This window comes from Halictus rubicundus, chromosome 9 (assembly GCF_050948215.1).
Source record: "Halictus rubicundus isolate RS-2024b chromosome 9, iyHalRubi1_principal, whole genome shotgun sequence".
Taxonomy (NCBI): domain Eukaryota; kingdom Metazoa; phylum Arthropoda; class Insecta; order Hymenoptera; family Halictidae; genus Halictus; species Halictus rubicundus.
This window is the reverse complement of record NC_135157.1, coordinates 14,224,165-14,242,569: the sequence shown is the minus strand read 5'-3', so window position 1 is coordinate 14,242,569 and position 18,405 is coordinate 14,224,165. Positions and strand designations below refer to the sequence as shown.

Genomic DNA, 18,405 nt, shown 5'->3' with positions numbered 1-18,405 from the left:
TGATCAACAGCCAGTTTATGCATATTTCTGAATTTTTTGTGAAGAAACTAGTGAATTTTTTTCTATGAAATTTACCAGGTCTTATAAAGCATATATTCGAGAATTGTCAGTAATTTTATCACCTGAAAATATTAAAAATCGTACGAGATACAAGCTGTCTTTTGAACGCTGATTCTCCAGAAATGGCAACCATTGCTACACGATATTGGTTCATGCAAATTTGCGAATTTTTTGTATAAAAACCGATGGATATTTTTCAAGGAGCCCCGTCGCATCTTTTAAAGTGCACACTCGGCGAATTCCAGTAACTTTTTCCACTCGCAATTTTGCAGAAACAAGAGCGTCGAAGACAAGTGAACGTGTTGGAAAGCCACGAATCATTTCCTGCCCCAATCATCCTGAATCTCGATCAATTAACCACTCCTTCGAACGTTCGCATTCTACATCTCGCCGAGTCCCATTCATCGAACAGTTTTCACCCGATCGTCCGATTTGATATTTCTTGTACGAAAGAGTGTAGCCTAAACGATCTCCGGAATGTTGTCGGCAGAACTGTCGCGGAAAGTTCACTCTCGTGCTACCAAGTAAAAGGTCCCAGGTGGGACAAAGAGAATCCAGCGTCGCAGTTTCGCCGGTAATTAAACCGCATTATCGCCATCTCGCTGTTGTAATTTATAAAACGTTCGCGAGCTGCCGCTTGCTCCGCGGTAATAACCACCGTCTGCTCTCTTAATCAAGAACTATTAACAAATTCTGCTCTTTTTGCGTCCGCAAATTTGACGAAACGCTTCAACGTCTAAACTCATGGAAATCTCAAATTGAGCCGAGTGCTCGCCGGTTGTTTCTTATTGCACAGGAAATGTTACGGCATTGTTCTGTTTCTAAATAATGGCAAAATCTGTACAAATATTTCTGCTTCATACTTCTTAATTTAGCAGCTGAATTAAATAGAGTCATTTTAGTTCCCTGAAAAATCTAGAGTAGATCATTTAAATTCTATAGGTAATTTTAATGGTAAAGAAAGCCTGTTTTGCAGGTTACTTTTAAGTGAAAATTCCAGCCGCAACTCAGACGGAGAAACAAAGCGGAGAAGAGCTAAAAATACCGAAGCAGTAATCGGTTGGAAGTACTAATCAATTATCGCCGTTTCTCCTGGACTCGTGTTCATTTTCGAAAGAATGCGAGGTATTTCTCTCGGATCGATACGCAAATTGCGCGACCGCCGTTGGCATTCCATTTACGGTCTTAATTTATGAGAGGAACACGAGCAACGGGAATAAAAATGAGTCTCGATGCACGCACGCTGACTAACGAGACGATCCCAGCCGTCTCAGCCGTTGTCTGCGATCTAAATACACGTCGGAGGAATGGAACGCTCGATATTTTCCCAGAGGTGAAAACGATCGCTCGATCGTATTTATCCGCGGGCGATCGACGCCTTTGAATTTCGCGTCCCGTGATCATCGTTCGTAACCGATTACGCAACCGATCGATGAATGAACGTTTCCTCGGCGATCGATCGCGGACCCCGGCCGTGATTGACTTGTTGTTCACCGGCAGCGATTTATCGCCGATTCTTAACCGGTGTTTGAAAACCTGTTGCGTTCCGAGAACGAGGATCGATCGCGTCTCGTTCTCCGCGGAAAACCGGACACGTAATCCCTCAAAAATTATATGCCATTCGGTGGCTCGTTCGGTTCTCAAATGTGTAATTAAATCACTCCTGAGACTGCATAGTTAATGTACCTAACAGTTCTGAATTTTTTATTTTTGTGATGATCGAAACATTTTGCGGCGACGATCTCCGCGAGACAGTTTTGAGAAGACTGCGGTACTAGGCGCGTGGCTCTTACAATTTTTAATATTTTTTAGTGAAAAAATTAGTGACTCTTGTCGAATATGTACTTTACAAGACCTGGTAAATTTTATTGAAAAACACCCACTGGTTTGTTCACAAAAAATTCTGAAAAATGCCTGAACCACTACCGAGTTGCGCTGGTCGAGGAAAAGTTTCTAACAAATCAGCTCTCGGAACATGATGCGTATCTCCTACAATTTTTAATATTTTCTAGTGAAAAAATTACCAACAATAGTCGAATATGTACTCTCTAAGACCTGGTAATTTTCATAGAGAAGGGCCCGTTGGTTTTTTCACAAGAAAATCAGAAAGACGCATAAAGTAGCGTCAATTTAAAATGATCAATGCTGAACCCGACAAAAACGACACTTCGTCCAAAGCATACATCTCCTTCAATTTTTAATATTTTCAAGTGAAAAAATTACTACCACTGGTCCAATATATACCCTACATAACCTGATTCGTTTCATTGAAAAACATCGACTAGTTTTTCCACAAAAAATTCAGAAAGATGTATAAACTAAGGTCAAGAAACAACTTCTCGTCCACAGCGTATATCCCTGACAATTTTTAATATTTTTAACTGAAAAAATTACCGACAACAGCCGTATACATACTCCACAAGACCCGGTAATCGCCACACAAGAAGACTGACTGGTTTTTCCACAAAAAGCTCGCGATCGTACCTACGCATTTCCAAGTCTCACAGAAGTTCCGGACAGGCAGGGTCAACATCGACCCACCCGCCGGGGCCGAAACGACCCGTGGCAGGATGCACGGCCGGACTCGACAGAGAAAGGTCGTCGAAAGGCCACAGAGACAAAGAAACACCCGGGGCGGCCGTGTTCACGGCGAGCTGTTCGAAAACGATGGCGTCTGCACCCGGCAATTAGGGACGCTGGCTGACGAGCAATTAGCGTTGCACAATGCATATACGCGCGGCGGCTAATTGCGAATACGAAACATCTTTCCGAGAACGGATCCGTTTTACTGCTGCTCCGTCGCAATGAATCGAGTCCTTCGAACTGGATAACGCTTTCCCTAGAAAATGCACCTCGTTGGATGCAGAACGCTCGACGAGCGTTGCACTTGAAAAGTTGCACAATGCTGCCGGGACACGCTGGGGGTAATGGGAATTGGCTGTCGATGAAGACGTTTCAAGCACTACGACCGTAAGTGGATGGTTATGGGACTCCTCGGCGTCATCTCGATTCGGAAGATCGATGGCTTGCTTTAATGACGGACCGAGTATCTTCGATTGGAAATTACTTGTTGAATTAATCAACGATTGAGAAAGTTGAGAGACGAAGAGGGTAGCGACCTTGTCTGTCCGTCCCTTGACTATAGCAAGATGGATGGTGGCGACGATTTTATGACAGCATCACAGAATGTTTTTCAGCACATTCTTATAACCGTCCACTTTCACCTAAAACATTTTACTATCTTCATACACCGCGTCAGTTAAAGTCATTTGTAACAGAAACTACTGAGTTTAGTACATAACAAAAATTTCTCTATCATACTGAATCGTATACGAATACATAGCGAAAAGTATTTCGATCCTGCATCGTCTGGTTCTCACGTAATAAATTCCGAAAGATGACCTGTATTTGACGCGGTTCACGGGTTCACCGAGCGATTCTTAGAAGCGATCACCGATTTGTTAATTCGTTATTCGTTTACACGTCTCGTTATCGCGGCCGGTACTTGTCCCCACGGCGCGAGCTGTACCGTTCCAAAGGATATTTACATCCGCAAATGATCGCCGGCAGGAATACTAATACGGCCGGCACGGTTTGCTGGAAATCAGGATACTCACCTGAGTGTAAACGAGAGGAACGCAAACGGTGTCGTAACCGATCAGCGCGCCAAGCCTCTTCCGGATGTCGCTCAGCTCGACGAGGAGGGTCTGCACCACCTGGTCGCTCGTTATCAGGGCCTCCCTTCTGGCCCTGTTGATTATGTTCGTCGCCCAGACCAACGGCATCCAGTACTTGGACATCGCTGCCTTTTTATTCATCATCTCGAAGATCTTCTTCTCCGACTCCATCATCAGACCTGCAAAATCAATTCATTTCAATCTTAAACACTATACTTTTCCTGGTTTTCAAAATATGCTTTACTTATAGCAAATTTTCCTAGGATTTCTCCTTTTAAAATTTATTTCGTTCGCCAGGAATTATTGGGTGACTATTATTTTCTAAATTTTACATTGCTGTGTCTACCCAAATTGTTACCATTCTTTTCATGATACCACAAGTGAACCTAGTGTTATTAAAAATTGTAATAATCAGTGGTTTTAGGGACTCTTCAGCTGTAGATCAGCAGGATGTAGAGAGTTCGGTGCGGTACTACGCAGTTGCTCGCTCGTTACGCGAATGCAAATGCAGCCTGTTGCACTCAGTTTTTTGTCTGGATCGCGCACGTGTCGCTTTTGATCGTCGCGAGCTGCTTTCGGTCGCTTTTCTATTTCGGTCGCATGTTTTTTGTGTCGACTAGATGCATCAGCGTGAACAATCGATTTCAGTATTGTGTTGATCATTTTTGCTCGTCGTATGATGCTTGTTTATCCGAAAGTCCATTTCCAATCGACTTCTATCCTCTCATTTACGAAAAATGGTAATGGCAACTTCATAAGCGATTTTCTCAATTACTACACGAGATATTAAAACGAATCGAAAAGCACGTAAAAGGGGAACATTCGGTCTACTTCGTGTATTTTTTTCAAAATTTTAGACCACCTATTAATGGTCCAAAAAAATTATTTTTTGGGAAGCCTCATACACTACCCTCTACGCTAGGAACATCGTAAGGCCAACTTGATAATCATTTTTCTCGATAACCACACAAGATATCCAAACGAATCGAAAAGCACACGATAAAGGAACATTGTCTCTATCCCCTGAATTTTTTCCAAAATTTTAGGTCTGCTATTAGCGGTCGAAAAAGAATTATTTTCCGAGATTTGTCGTGAACCGAGTGGAGAGACGCAGTGATTACAGGAAGAAAGGCCGATTATTTATTAGTCTCCGAGCCGAAGCTTATGTAATTGCCCGCGGCCGGTCACGTGACCGTCTGGTAAACACGGAACACGTGGAGAACGATGCACATCGCGCGCTGCAGCGAACAATGCGGCCGAGAATACGCCATTACTCGGTCGGCGCTCGTCCTCGTTGCATCGTCGCGACGACGTCGCGTCACGTCGCGGGCAGCGCAGAGCCCCCGGAGGCCATAACGGCGCGAACTATCGTCGGCGATTTTCGAAAGAAAACTAAACATTCGCTGGCAGCTCGGCCAAGCTGCCCGTTTCCGCTCAGGATTCGAGTTACGTGGCCATTATGTAACTTTCGTCCGAGGTTTTCTGGCGGCGGGATAGTGTTGCAGCGGACAATTAGCAACATTGCAGAATCCCCGGTGCCTCGAAACGCAATTCCGTCGAAGGAACTGTTATTTCGGAATCACCGGGCGCCACAATGATGCTCTTTAAGCCTGATCGGCTCCCGTAAAACGTCCCCCTATTAAAACTTTGCTTCTTTAGCAACTTCGGCTCTCTCTAGGAACTTTTACTTCGCTGGAATGAAAGGTTACTGTAAAACGTGGACAGGAATTGGTAAATTATAAGTTTGTATCTGGTGGAATATTGTAGATTGTTCGTTACGTCATTTTATGGACGCTGTGAGAACGTTTCGGGTCGCGAATGATGGAGACTTCGATGCTCGGTTCGCAGCGATCCTTCGAACGCCTGTTATGAATGAAAGCTGGTTTCCGCGAAACGATTATTCCACCGGCGTCATAGTTGTGCTCGAACCTGCCTTCCTCAACTCCTTCCCGAGCACTAGGAGATTTATTAGCCTGCTGGCTGTCTCCATTTGCTATCGTAAATATCTCGTACGCGACGCGCGGACAAAACAGTCGGAAAAATTCAAAACTATTGTTCGTTTCAATCTTCGCGTGTGCTGGCACCGGTACGCCGAAGAGTTCAGCATCAAAAAATCTTTATTATAAACATATCTAGACTGAGAAGTCCAGAACGCGACATACTCGAGGATTGTTTAAGAAAGAAATCCACACCGCGCTACTGTGTCTCAATTAATTTTTACCACAGAGCTGCCGGGATTAAAAAAACAATCACCGTGCGTTTTTAGCTTCAGTATACTCTACTCTATTACGTGGATAAATGTATTATCCGCTCGATATGTTTGTTCAAAGTGATTGTTCTGAGTGTGCAAGTAATCCTGCTGGTCTAAGTTCACCGTGAGTTGCGATTTCTTGTGTTAACGTTTACCACGCACGCCGCAAGTTATAAACACGATCATCTTCGGCGCATCCTACTCTGCAACGCAGACAATTTTATTTCTCTTTAACAACCTCCATTTCAATTTTACGATCGCTTTTTCTTATCACGGATTTCTTCGCCGTATCCTCGTTCGCGCCGCAGTGAAGTCGTCTTCGCGGCTAAACGGTACGTTCCACGACCTTGATATTTGACCGGAAGGTAGCTCGAACTACCAGCTAGAAGCCCGTGGCATTAAGATCGCCACGATCCTACCGATAAAGAAGAAGAAGAAAAAAATATTCCACCTGTTCCGATCAGACGATTTCGTGCGAGCGATTCTCCGCTCGTAGGCGAATGATCGGCAAAGGACGCGGCCATTTTGCAACTCCGCGGACGCAGGAGGATCTCGTTCGCCTGGGGACAGTTTGACGACGGTCGTCGGTGTAAAAACGATCTGAAAAGGCACCGGACAACGGCGAGCACCGATCGGTATCCGATCGGCTAACGGTAACGCCGGTGGTTTCTCTTCTCCGTGGGAAGGGACAGGGGTGGGAGAGATCGGTATTTTTTGTTTGATCGTTAGAAACGACCGGGATCGAGCAGACGTATCCGTGAACGAGGAGCTAGAGCGCGGTCGGCCCCGAAGAGAAGAAAAAAGAAGCCACCGTGAAACGGTTATCGAAATAACTCGCGTCGCCCGACAAGCAGCCGCCGCCGCCGCGAAGAAACAGTCTGAGAGCTCGCTATACCGATCGAAGAAACGCAACGTGTCGACATGTAGTTATTAATGGTGGCACACATGCCGTCTCCACGGCGGCCATGCTCGCCCGGTATCGAGCAGGTTCAGGTAATGACCTTAATCGTAAAAACTGACGAGCGTAAACTGCCGTTCAAACTGCCGATACGGCTAGCTTCTGGTGACCAACCGGCGATCGTCGCTCGATCGGCCACTGCCCGTGGATCTTACGGACAGGAAGGGGCCCTGGTGATCGTTTCAATTCGTAGAATAAAAATCGGAGAAAAATCACCAAGCTAGCGAGCACGACGATAATCTGGAAAAAGGGGGATTGCTCGAGGAAGTTTGAAGGCGACACCGGAAGAGTGAACAGGATTAAACCGTAAAAACCCGTGAAAGCGAGCCGTTTCCTCGGCGACGCGAACTTTCGAAAATCTCGTTTCGGACGGATACGTTGTCGCATATTTTTCGTGCGAAAATCGGCGAGTGTAACGTGCGAAAGTCGGCCGAGTTTCGCTAGGCACGATCGAGTATACGAATATTTCCTGGAGCCGCGGGAGGCCTGCTGGATTTCTTGGTCGTTGCTGTCCTTTCCATCCTCTTAGGACACATTCATATTGAAACGAGCAGAGCGAGCATCACGGTATGAAATTATTCCGAATATTTGAGTCCTCTTTATTTTTGCCGAAATTTTACTGCCTCGACTGGGAAGCACCCCGAGTCCCAGAAAATGATAAAAATTTATTAATCACGACCCGAATTGCAGAGTTGAAATTTATTCATTCCCTTGGATCCTACAAAATCGAATGAAAATAGCTCGACGAAAACATATTTTGCAGCCAAGAATAGTGTTTGAAGATGTGCGAATGGACAAATTATGTCTGCCAACGTGGCAGAAATATATTAATCGCGTGAAACAACTGCTCTACCATAAACATGTCCGTATCCGACTCTCGAGTTAATCAGAGTCAACATTAGTCGGCGTTCCATCATTTTTATTGGCAATCGATCGGAACGGTACTCGGTCGCGGCAACCGATCCGCTATCGATCGAGCCGATCTACGTGGAACCACAATATTATAGTGCAGCTTTTAATTTCTTATCGCAATCGAATAACTCGGTTTTAAATTATTGCCATCGGTTGATCAACGATTCCCTCTACCACGATCGTCGATTTCAACGCGATCGCCATTTCGAGGAGGATGTTCATTCTTTATTATGCTTTCGCGTGCGAGTCACTCGATGAATTATCTCCCGGTTACGAATTCGCGGACTCCCGTGCAGACTCTTCTTGCAGAAACCATGCTACCGTACGATTGCATCAAGGTCGCACGCACCGAACACATACGGAGGCGATCGAGCCGATCGGCGACGTCGTTGACGTAAAACAAGAGTCTGACGTCTGCGGTCGAACGGATCGAATCGGAACTGTGTGCTCGATTCTTCCGCGGAACAATTGCGTCGAGCGTGCCGCACGATATTGCTCGAACATTTCCTTCTGCCTCGGCGCGGAAAATATTTTGCATGCAGTTCTTGTGCAATATCGCATGCGAAACGCCAATACGTGAATCCGTCGAGGAACGAAACTCGGAAATGCAACCTTCGCTTCGACCTTGACGAGAATTTAACTGAAGGACCGTGGACAGTTAGTTGATCCCAACACTATTTTCAGTATTTACACAATGTTTTAATATCCCTTGTTTTCGGAAAATTTCGAGCAATTCATTTTTGTGAGCTAACACCCCATGCAAGCGTTTTTTCGATATCACTATACTAGATATTCTAACGAATCCAAAGGCATGTTGCTAGGGAATGTTAACTCTACCTCGTGTATTTTTTTCAAAATTTTAGCCTACCCATTAGTGCTGCAAAAAAATTATTTTTTGAGAAGTCCCCCGGTCTACGTTCTCCGTCACAAGAAAACGAACTCCTAACTTTGTAAGCGGTTTTCTCGATCACTATACTAGATATTCGAACGAATCCAAAGGCATGTTGCAAGGGAATGTTAACTCTACCTCGTGTATTTTTTTCAAAATTTTAGCCTGCCCGTTAGTGCTACAAAAAAATTATTTTCTGAGAAGCCCCCCGGTCTACATTCTCCCTAATAAGAAAAAGAACCCCTAACTTTGTAAGCGATTTTCTCGATCACTATACTAGACATTCAACTTAATTAAAGAGCATATAACAAATGAACATTTCCTCTATCGTGTAAGTTTTTTTTCATATTTTTTGGTCAACTATTAAGACCAGGAAAAAATTATACACGAAGCACAATGTTCAGCAATAATGAATCGCGTATCATTGGAAGATCGATTGTGAAATTACCAAGGAGCGTACCAAGGTTGGGAAACAAAAAGTAATAAAATTTTTGCGAAATCGAGCAGTGCGTAGCAGTAATTGCAAATGGCAAACTTGTAGAAGGCATTCTTGTTCAGTAGAATAATACACGGTTGGCGCGTATGTTCATTGCACACCGTTTCTACTTGCAGTAAGCTCGAATGCGTGCGCAGCAGGTAAATTCTCCTTTGTCTTGCAACAATCGCGCTTGTATACTAACATATTCACAGTTCGATGAGCCGTATAGAGGACAGGAGTTTTTATTGATCACGGTCATCGGAACATTCCGCTTTGATTGGTTTCGGTATTTTATTATTGCATTATACAAAAACACACGAGCTACAGTGTAACTTATTATTATTATTATTATCATTACTTCGTTCTGCAATTTCTTATAACCACGAGTTACTACATAGACATTAAACCGAAGGAAAATTGTTTTACACAACATTCCTTACGGTAAAACATCCATAAAAATACTATTAATACTTATTAACACCGACAAGATAAATGATGTTTTATAATTTTATAGATGGCAATATTTAGCTCCATTTCAAGGTCAATAAGTTCATGAAATCTTTAAAATACATTTTATTAATGATACTTTACCTAGATTTATCTTCTGACTGTACCGAATTTTTAATTTAAATCGATTGCTCGATACCTCTGAAACGCCGGGTCTAAACGGACCCAGGCCTCGTCATTGATCGTTAATACACGCTAATTGTCACCGAGGAGCGGACGAAGTCATCGACACCGTTTCGAGAGAAGCATCGGTTACCCAACGCCGTTAATAACCGCTAACGAATCCGAATCGGCGTTAATTACGAAAGCACGCGCCCGAGGAGCCCGGGGTCCTTGACGCGAGTCATTTGCACCTCAGGTATGTAAGTCAGTATCGCGTACCGTACGGCGGCGATTTGCACTCTCGTTGCAATCGCGCGAGCGTAAATTATTACGCGAGGTCGACGTTAACGACGCGTCCAACAAAAACAACAAAGCGTCGCAACAAATGAACCTCGGGGGCATTGGACGATTAATTAACAAGTCCAAATCAAGTTCCAACTGCTGCACGCTATTCATTACTTCGTTGTTCGTCGTTTAGAACAAACGATTTCTTCGAATTTGCAGCTAACAATAGGTGGGAGAGGTCAGAGCCACGAGTAGGATGAGGAACACAAAATAGTGAAAAAATTCGAGGGATTTTAAAGTATTAGGTCGTCCCATAAGTTCGTGCCCGTGGATATGTTTATGCTATTCGCCATTGAAAAGTATTTTAATGAAAAACCGCAAAAATTTTACAGTGACGGTATGATGTCTTTGCCGAAAAGGTCAGAAGAGGTTGTGGAATGAAAGGGTTATTTTTAGAATTTAACGACGACCTAATATCTTTAAAAGAAATTTATAGTTCACTACAGTTTGTTGCAATCGCGGTGGAAAACTTTTAATTTGCTAAGAGATCCGCGGCCTACCGAAGCAGCTCGAATTGCAGAACTGCTGATTACATGAGAGCAGAGCACAAAGGATCGATCCGAGGAAGATCGCTTGGATCACCGGGTTCGACGAATCGAAGAGGAGGCGTGCTCGTTCCTGGAGAGGATGTTTACCTCTCCACGAAATCGTCAGCTGAACGCGCAGATAACACCAGAGAAGGATGGCGGAGGCAGCGGCCGCTCGGGATGCGCAACAGGCTCAAAGCCGGGAATGCTCGGCCGGGGTCAATAAACGCGAGGATCCTTGCTCGGCTGGCAAGGTCGCCACCAAGGTAAAAAATCAGCCGCGTCAATCTCTCTCTCTCTCTCTCTCTCTCTCTCTCTCTCTCTCTCTCTCTCTCTCTCTCTCTCTCTCTCTCCCTCTCTCTCTCTCTCTCTATCTCTCTCTATCTCTCTCTCTCTCGCCTCCCTTCCTCTCTCATCCTTGCGGGACAGCCGGCCAACGACGCTGAAGAGCATCCTCCGCGGAGAACCAGTCCGCAGGCCCCCCTAACTTGCAGGCCTAACGCTGGCCTTGCGGGGGGAGTCGCCTTTTTCCGGCACCAAAAAATCGTTCTCCGTTTCGAATCTTCCCTGCACTCCCTTTTGAACCCTCGAACTCGACCTGCAGCACGACTTCGAACCGAGTTACAACAATTTTTCGATACACATATACATAGCTGTGAGAACACGAACACAAAATCTAACTCTTTTTACTCGGAAACAAAAATATTTTACCGCATTCATGAACTGAAATTATTGTGTATTTGAATTTAATGAATAATTTGATACCACGAGATTCAAATCTTCAGTTTTAACACGTTGACTGCCATGTCATATGTGGGTGACGGGATTATTTGTCCAGGTTCTAAAATGAATTTTTACGTTAATATATTCGAACGAATCCAAAGGCATGTTGCAAGGGAATGTTAACTCTACTTCGTGTATTTTTTTCAAAATTTTAGCCTGCCCGTTAGTGCTACAAAAAAATTATTTTCTGAGAAGCCCCCCGGTCTACGTTCTTCCTCATAAGAAGAGGATCCCCTAACTTTGTAAACGATTTTCTCGATCACTATACTAGATATTCGAACGAATCCAAAGGCAAGTTGCAAGGGAATGTTAACTCTATCTCGTGTATTTTTTTTCAAAATGTTAGCCTGCCCATTAGTGCTAAAAAAAAATTATTTTTTACGTTAAAAAAGAATTTTTACGTTAATATATTCATTGTACCAAATTTGATTGGGTCTGTAAAATGCAAAAAAGTTGGAGGACTGCTCAATATCATACATTTAATTTCTTTCAATTTTTATTTCATTCAATAACTTACTTTGATTTTATGGAATTTTTCAGGTTTCTAGTTTGGCAGTCAAAGTGTTAAGAGAGCACTACCGACGGTGTTAAAATTGACCTGGTAGCAGACCTTGAAATACAAATCGTCCGGTGAAAGAACAATGCGACTAAAAGAAATATATCACAATACTTCAAGGATGCCTTTCCACGTTCCAACATGCTTCGATTCTCTGACTGAAATAGTCTTCCCGACAAAAATTTATAAAAATCGCCAGAGGCTCGTTTCAACCACAGCGCGATAGTGATCGGTTGAATCGGTAGGCGGATCACGTCGTCTAATATTTTCTTTTCCGTTTTTTCCCAGCGAAGGTTTTCCCTGGACGTTGATCCGGGCGATTGGCAAACGCGTTTGACCGCGGCGCGATCGGCTCGATCGGCTCGATCGGCTCGATCTTCGGGAAATCGCGCTTCTGGCGCGAGCGCCCGGACACGCAGCCAAGCTGTCGCTCGGCCGGGACGCCTGGCGCCGGTGAAACTGTACTGATTAGGAAATGCTCCCGCGTAATTAGACGGGGCGAGTTGAAACGATGGCGAGCACACGCGACAACCGAGGATGCGCCCTGGGTGTGAATCGACCGGCTGCCAGAGGAGAAAATCGACAACGTCCACGCCCACGCATGGACGACGACCTGCGCGCACGTGTAGCGATCATAGTCACGATAGTGTTCCACGATTTCACTATCAATTGGAAACGCCAGCCCCTTCTATTATAGCCTCTTCGAAGCGCCAGCGAGGCTTAAACGTTACTTGAACTGTCGACGATGATCGCAAAACTGTTGGTAATTAATGTACATAAGGTGTGTGTGTAGTCCAGTATAATCTGAGCTTTAGAGTCGAGAAAGAATCGCAAGCCACGCCCATTTGGGGTGTTTCAGGTAAGGGGAAGAGGATGAGAAGTGTTTGATTGAGACTTTATTAGGTTTCAAAGGTGTTCGGTAACTTCTAGATCCTTCTAAGTTAAGTATAAGTCTGCAGACTATACTGTGGAGCACTGTTCCGACTTGGTCTAAATGGAGGGCAGCGAAGCCACGCCCATTCAGGGCACTCTAGACGAATAGGGGAAGGAAAATGGACTTCTATCAGGTTTTTGATAGGATGTAATGAGATTCCACTTTAAATTAGAACACTCCAAGTCAAGCATAAGGACAGACTAATATATGAGACACGGTATTTACCTCGCTGAAATTGAGAGCAGCGAAGCCACGCCCACTTGGGGCGGTTTGGACGATTCTGATCGGATGTAACGAGGTGTGAATTAAAGTAATTCACTCGAAACCCAAGTGCAGTGACAGGTTGTCCTTTGAGGCAATCCCTTGGCATCGTTGAGGTTAAGTACTAAGGAAGCCACGCCCACTTAGGGTATTCTAGTCACAGAAAACAATATGAACAGTCTATCACGAAGGTTCTAACAGGATGTAACGAGAGTTAGCTTCAAGTAGACCGCTCTAGACCAAGCATACAGACAAATTGCTCTACGAGACACAAGCCTAACTTGACCCAGATAAAGAGCAAGGGAGCCCCGCCCAGTTAGGGCGTTCCAGACCAACAAGCTAGTCTTCCGCGACTATACTGTTCTAGACAATGGTAAAAGTAATCCAAACGGATAAAACGGCAAACTTTCGCGAGACGAGCCGGTTACCTAACATTTTTACCGGTGAACGTAACCGACTGAGGTCGTCGTCTGCGCTCTCCTCCGTCTGGGAATCCCGGAAAAAATGGCGAAACCGACCGCGAAACGATCGGCTCGATCCTCTAAAATTAACGGAACACCCTAGCCCCGTCGCTACGCGTTCTGTCTTCCTTGACCTTTACACGGAACAGTTATGATACAAGCGAGCGCTGCCGTGCGCAGCGGACGCACGGTGTTCCTCAAACGCTGGAAAACACGTCTTGCGCAGCGTGTCCTCCGTCGCGGTCGACCTTGAGGAAGGTCGGACCTTGTCTGTACGCACCAAGGAAATGAGGGAACCGAAACGAGAGGAAAAAGGATAAGTAAGCGGCTGGCCTACTGGAACCACGCAACCATCGACTGTCGGTGCGAACGACGTGTACATGGTCCACGTGTCCACGGCGTGGAAATACATATCTGGACGCCGCATTAAATCGTGGAATACTGGTTTCGATACGCTGTCCATTTGTTCGTCGATCTATTAGGTATTTCACGTGACTGAATTCCCGTGTCACTCGTTTGTTATTCGTTCACCGAATCGTCGCGTGCGCGCGGACGAGATTGCGGATAAAACATTTCTCGTGCTCGAACGTCGAGCAATTCAACTTCAGAAGCACTAGGACAAAATGTGGAGAAGAGACAAAATTTTCTATGTCCTTCAATTTTAATTAAACATGTCCCGTAGCGTCTATGCGTTTCATCAAACATACATGGTACCCGTTCAAGAATTAATTTCACCCCTATAACAACGGTATGACGGAAACAAAAAATAGGATTATGTTAAGGACTAAGTACTCTACCTACCGGAAAATTAGAAACAAAAACAAAATTGTCTATGTCCTTAAATTTTAATTAAACATGCCCCCTAGCGTCTGTGTCATATAACCAAACAGACGACATGGCACCCTTTTAAGAATTAATTTCACCCCGATAACAACGGTATGACGGAAACAAAAAATAGGATTATGTTAAGGACTAAGTACTCTACCTACCGGAAAATTAGAAACAAAAACAAAATTGTCTATGTCCGTAAATTTTAATTAAACATGCCCCCTAGCGTCTGTGTCATATAACCAAACAGACGACATGGCACCCTTTTAAGAATTAATTTCACCCCTATAACAACGGTATAACAGAAACAAAAAATAGGATTATGTTAAGGATGAAGTAGTCCACCCACCAGAAAATTAGAAACAAAAATAAAATTGTCTATGTCCTTAAATTTTAATTAAACATGCCCCCTAGCGTCTGTGTCATATAACCAAACAGACGACATGGCACCCCTTCAAGAATTAATTTCACCCCTATAACAACGGTATAACAGAAACAAAAAATAGGATTATGTTAAGGATCAAGTAGTCCACCCACCAGAAAATTAGAAACAAAAATAAAATTGTCTATATCCTTAAATTTTAATTAAACATGCCCCCTAGCGTCTGTGTCATATAACCAAACAGACGACATGGCACCCCTTCAAGAATTAATTTCACCCCTATAACAACGGTATGACGGAAACAAAAAATAGGATTATGTTGCAGATATGTTCCCCTACCTTCTCTAAAAATATCACGATTTTCTGAAGCCCCGTTCGCAAGAAATCCGCATACTTCCGGCCCCGCTCCGCAATCGGCGATTCTGCACGCGCGTCGGCGCCCCTCGAAATTCCGCGGATCCCTGGATCCTCGGCGGCTGGATCGCGCGTTGCACGCCGGGACGAGCGTGTCCGTGTGTAATTATTTTCTTGCGGATCGTGGCCGGATCGTTCGACATAATAGCGGAGAAACCTCTCCGCGGTCTGGACAATAATTCGCGCTAAATATAGGTAGCGCGTGCGCGAGCGTGCACGTCGTTGTATTACGGTCGAGCGAAGACAGACGAGCGTGTGGAACGTTCGCATAACTCGACACCGACACATCGACGACCCACTAGGAGACATAGAAGCTGATTGACGAAGAAGAAGAAGAAGAAGAAGAAGCGTACGAAGAGGAAACGGGTTTTCGAGTTTCTTGCTCTGGTCCCGCGTCTCGACGAGGACGGGAACGACGACGATGACGACCACGATCTTGGGGATAATGATGATGATGGCTCGCTTACCCGCTCTCCCGGCCCCTCGCATCTATCGCGCGACCTGATACCCGCTAGTCTAGCCAATCACCACCTGCAGCCAGAGATAGATTATGGCTCCCATTGCGTCTGGCTATATTTAAACGCAGACCCGTGTACTCGTGGCCTATACAACCGGCCGCCAGCTGTATGTAGATCTCGGCCCGACACGCCGCTGATCCTTTGCTTCTTTTCGATCCTCTCGATCCGGTGCCAACGCGTCACCGTTTCGAGAGCGGCGGATTTCATTAGAACCAGCTAGGTCGACGGATGCTTTCGCCTAATTGCGCGTCGTGGCGCCGCCGCGCCGATGCGTTCCTCTTTGAGAATACTCTTCGAGTCCCCTTCTCCAGGTTTCAACAACTCAAAGTGAATCATGCCACGACAGTCTCACCAAATGAACACCTTTCTAAGTGATAAGCTAAGTTCAGGGGTTGACATTGAGGTTTGATTTTATGGTTACCATAAAGAATCCATTTTTCATCTCCGGTAACGATTCTGCTAAGAGATGGATCTCTACGAAATCTGGATAGCAATCAAGTGCAAACTGATCGACGAATATTCTCGTTGGTCTCAGATAATTGACGCGGCACCCATATTCCTTGCCTATATGCCATTCCCATTTCGCGTAGGTGCCTTTGTATAGTTGACCACGTGTACCCAAGGCTTCTCGACAATTCTTGTATACTTAATTTCGGATCAGCTTCCACTAGAGATGTTAGGCTGTCATTATCAAATTCAACTGGTCGTCCACTTCGAGGCCTGTCAGAGCAAACCTTCTGAACCAACGTTGACACTTGTTGACCTTCATCTCCATAAACGTCGCAAATTTTCTTTGTTGTCACCGTTGCGTTAAATCCCGCATGAAAATGAAAAATGTATGCGATGACGAACATGATCCTCGGAAGGTACGGACGCCGCCATCTTATTACAGGGTTTTAAAACAAATGATACTTTTCAGGATATTTTGAACACAGACTGCTTTACCGAAAACTGTAAAAGAATACGTGTTTCCGAACGATCGGTGCAGAACTGAAGGCAAAACAAATTCTTTGCAAACAATTGATTGCTTGTGGGTACCCCTAATGGACAAAATTGGGCAGAAAGAAGCGAATGGAAGCTTGTTTGGAGTAGGATAGGCATAGTTTAACCGTGAAATGCATGAGTGGGGTCCGCAAAGGACCCCGGTGTTGGATTTTGTGTTAACATATTTAGCCGTGCCATTTGTGAACTGAGAGTTCAGCTATTCGCTTCTGTCAATATTTAGGTTACGTTTAATGTGTTTACCGAAATAAATTGTTGCTGTAATCGAAGTCAGCAAGAAATGAGGTAAGTGGACCCAATGTATGCGTTCATGTTCCTAATATTTAGTTTACCTATGCACTTAAGGGTCAACGAGGAAAGACGAAGCGTAGGGGTCGATCGGCGAGCGTCGCGGACCGAAACGCAGGAACGGGAGCACCGAGTTCCGCGAGGCGTACAAATTCCTCTCCGGGGACCTGGAAAACGAGTAATTACCGAGCGCTGGGTGGCCGTTGGAAATCGACCGGTCGGACTCGCGCCGCCGGACGATTTTCACGTGCGTCCGGGTAATTTCCCCGTACGAGCGGCTCGCCGAGAGGCGCTTAGAAAACGCGGAGCGCCAGCGCCAGTTCCTCATCCCTTTCCTTTTCGTTCCGCTCGTTTTGCTCGGCCGTGGCATGCAGTTTACCATCTATTCCCGGAGCCGGTACCAACGAGCTTCTTCTGACTACCTGTTCGTCCCCTTCGTCTCCTCTCGTTTCCCCCGATCGTACCTCTCTTCCATCTCCTCTCCACCGAGCGGATCTCTGGATCTCTGTCTTTTACCGTCTCTCTCGCCGGAGACGATCTCTGTCCTTCTAAAGAGAGTCTCCGTCTTTTGACTCAGGCTAGCGCAGAAATAACCGACGGTAATTATAGCGAGTCCGACTAATTATTATTGATAACATAATCACCGTGCGTCCTCGGCATCCTATTACCGGACCCCGCCGGTTTCGTTCGACGGTCATCAAGATCTGTCATCGCCGCCATTGATTTTCACCGTTAGCACGGCGCCACCGGTTTCTTCTTCGTCTGCCACGCTCGCCGGAACACAAACGAGAACATTCCCCGTTCGAGAACGTTCCGGCGATCGCGATTATGGCCGTGCACAAGTCGATTTCTTTCGAGCTTCGTACTGGAAAGGTGTCCCTTCAACTGAATTATTTCTCCTCTGTAGGATCTGCATTTTTGAGCGATCATTCCGACGGATGGAAACATATTCCATCCCCTAAAAAATTGATCTGCTACATGTTTCTAGAGAATTTATTTCAAAAAATAAAATTTGTCCTACCCCTGAATAATATCATCTATAGAACCCCACTATACCGAGGAACTTTTGTCCACGTACAAATCCAATTAAAAAATCGCTTAGGATTACAACTTTGCCGGAGGAGTCGTAGAGAACGATATTTTAAAAAATAAAATCTACCCACCCCTAGAAAATATTTACCCCAGAAATCCGAGTAACAAAATTCACCCATCTCCTACAATATAAACCCAATTAAAAACTCACCTGATTACATTATAACTTCGCCAAATGCC

The 18,405-nt window shown here is 45.0% G+C and overlaps 2 protein-coding genes across 2 annotated transcripts in view; both read right to left on the bottom strand.

Annotated features, from left to right (window-relative positions):
• Positions 1-18,405, bottom strand: part of LOC143357033 (L-lactate dehydrogenase) — a 234,350-nt gene that overhangs the window by 157,165 nt on the left and 58,780 nt on the right. The window lies entirely within an intron of this gene.
• Positions 1-18,405, bottom strand: part of Best2 (bestrophin family protein) — a 76,481-nt gene that overhangs the window by 8,186 nt on the left and 49,890 nt on the right. The window contains exon 5 of the mRNA XM_076793145.1: positions 3,678-3,916. Within this exon, the coding sequence (XP_076649260.1) occupies positions 3,678-3,916 (239 nt within the window). The remainder of the gene's footprint in view (positions 1-3,677; positions 3,917-18,405) is intronic.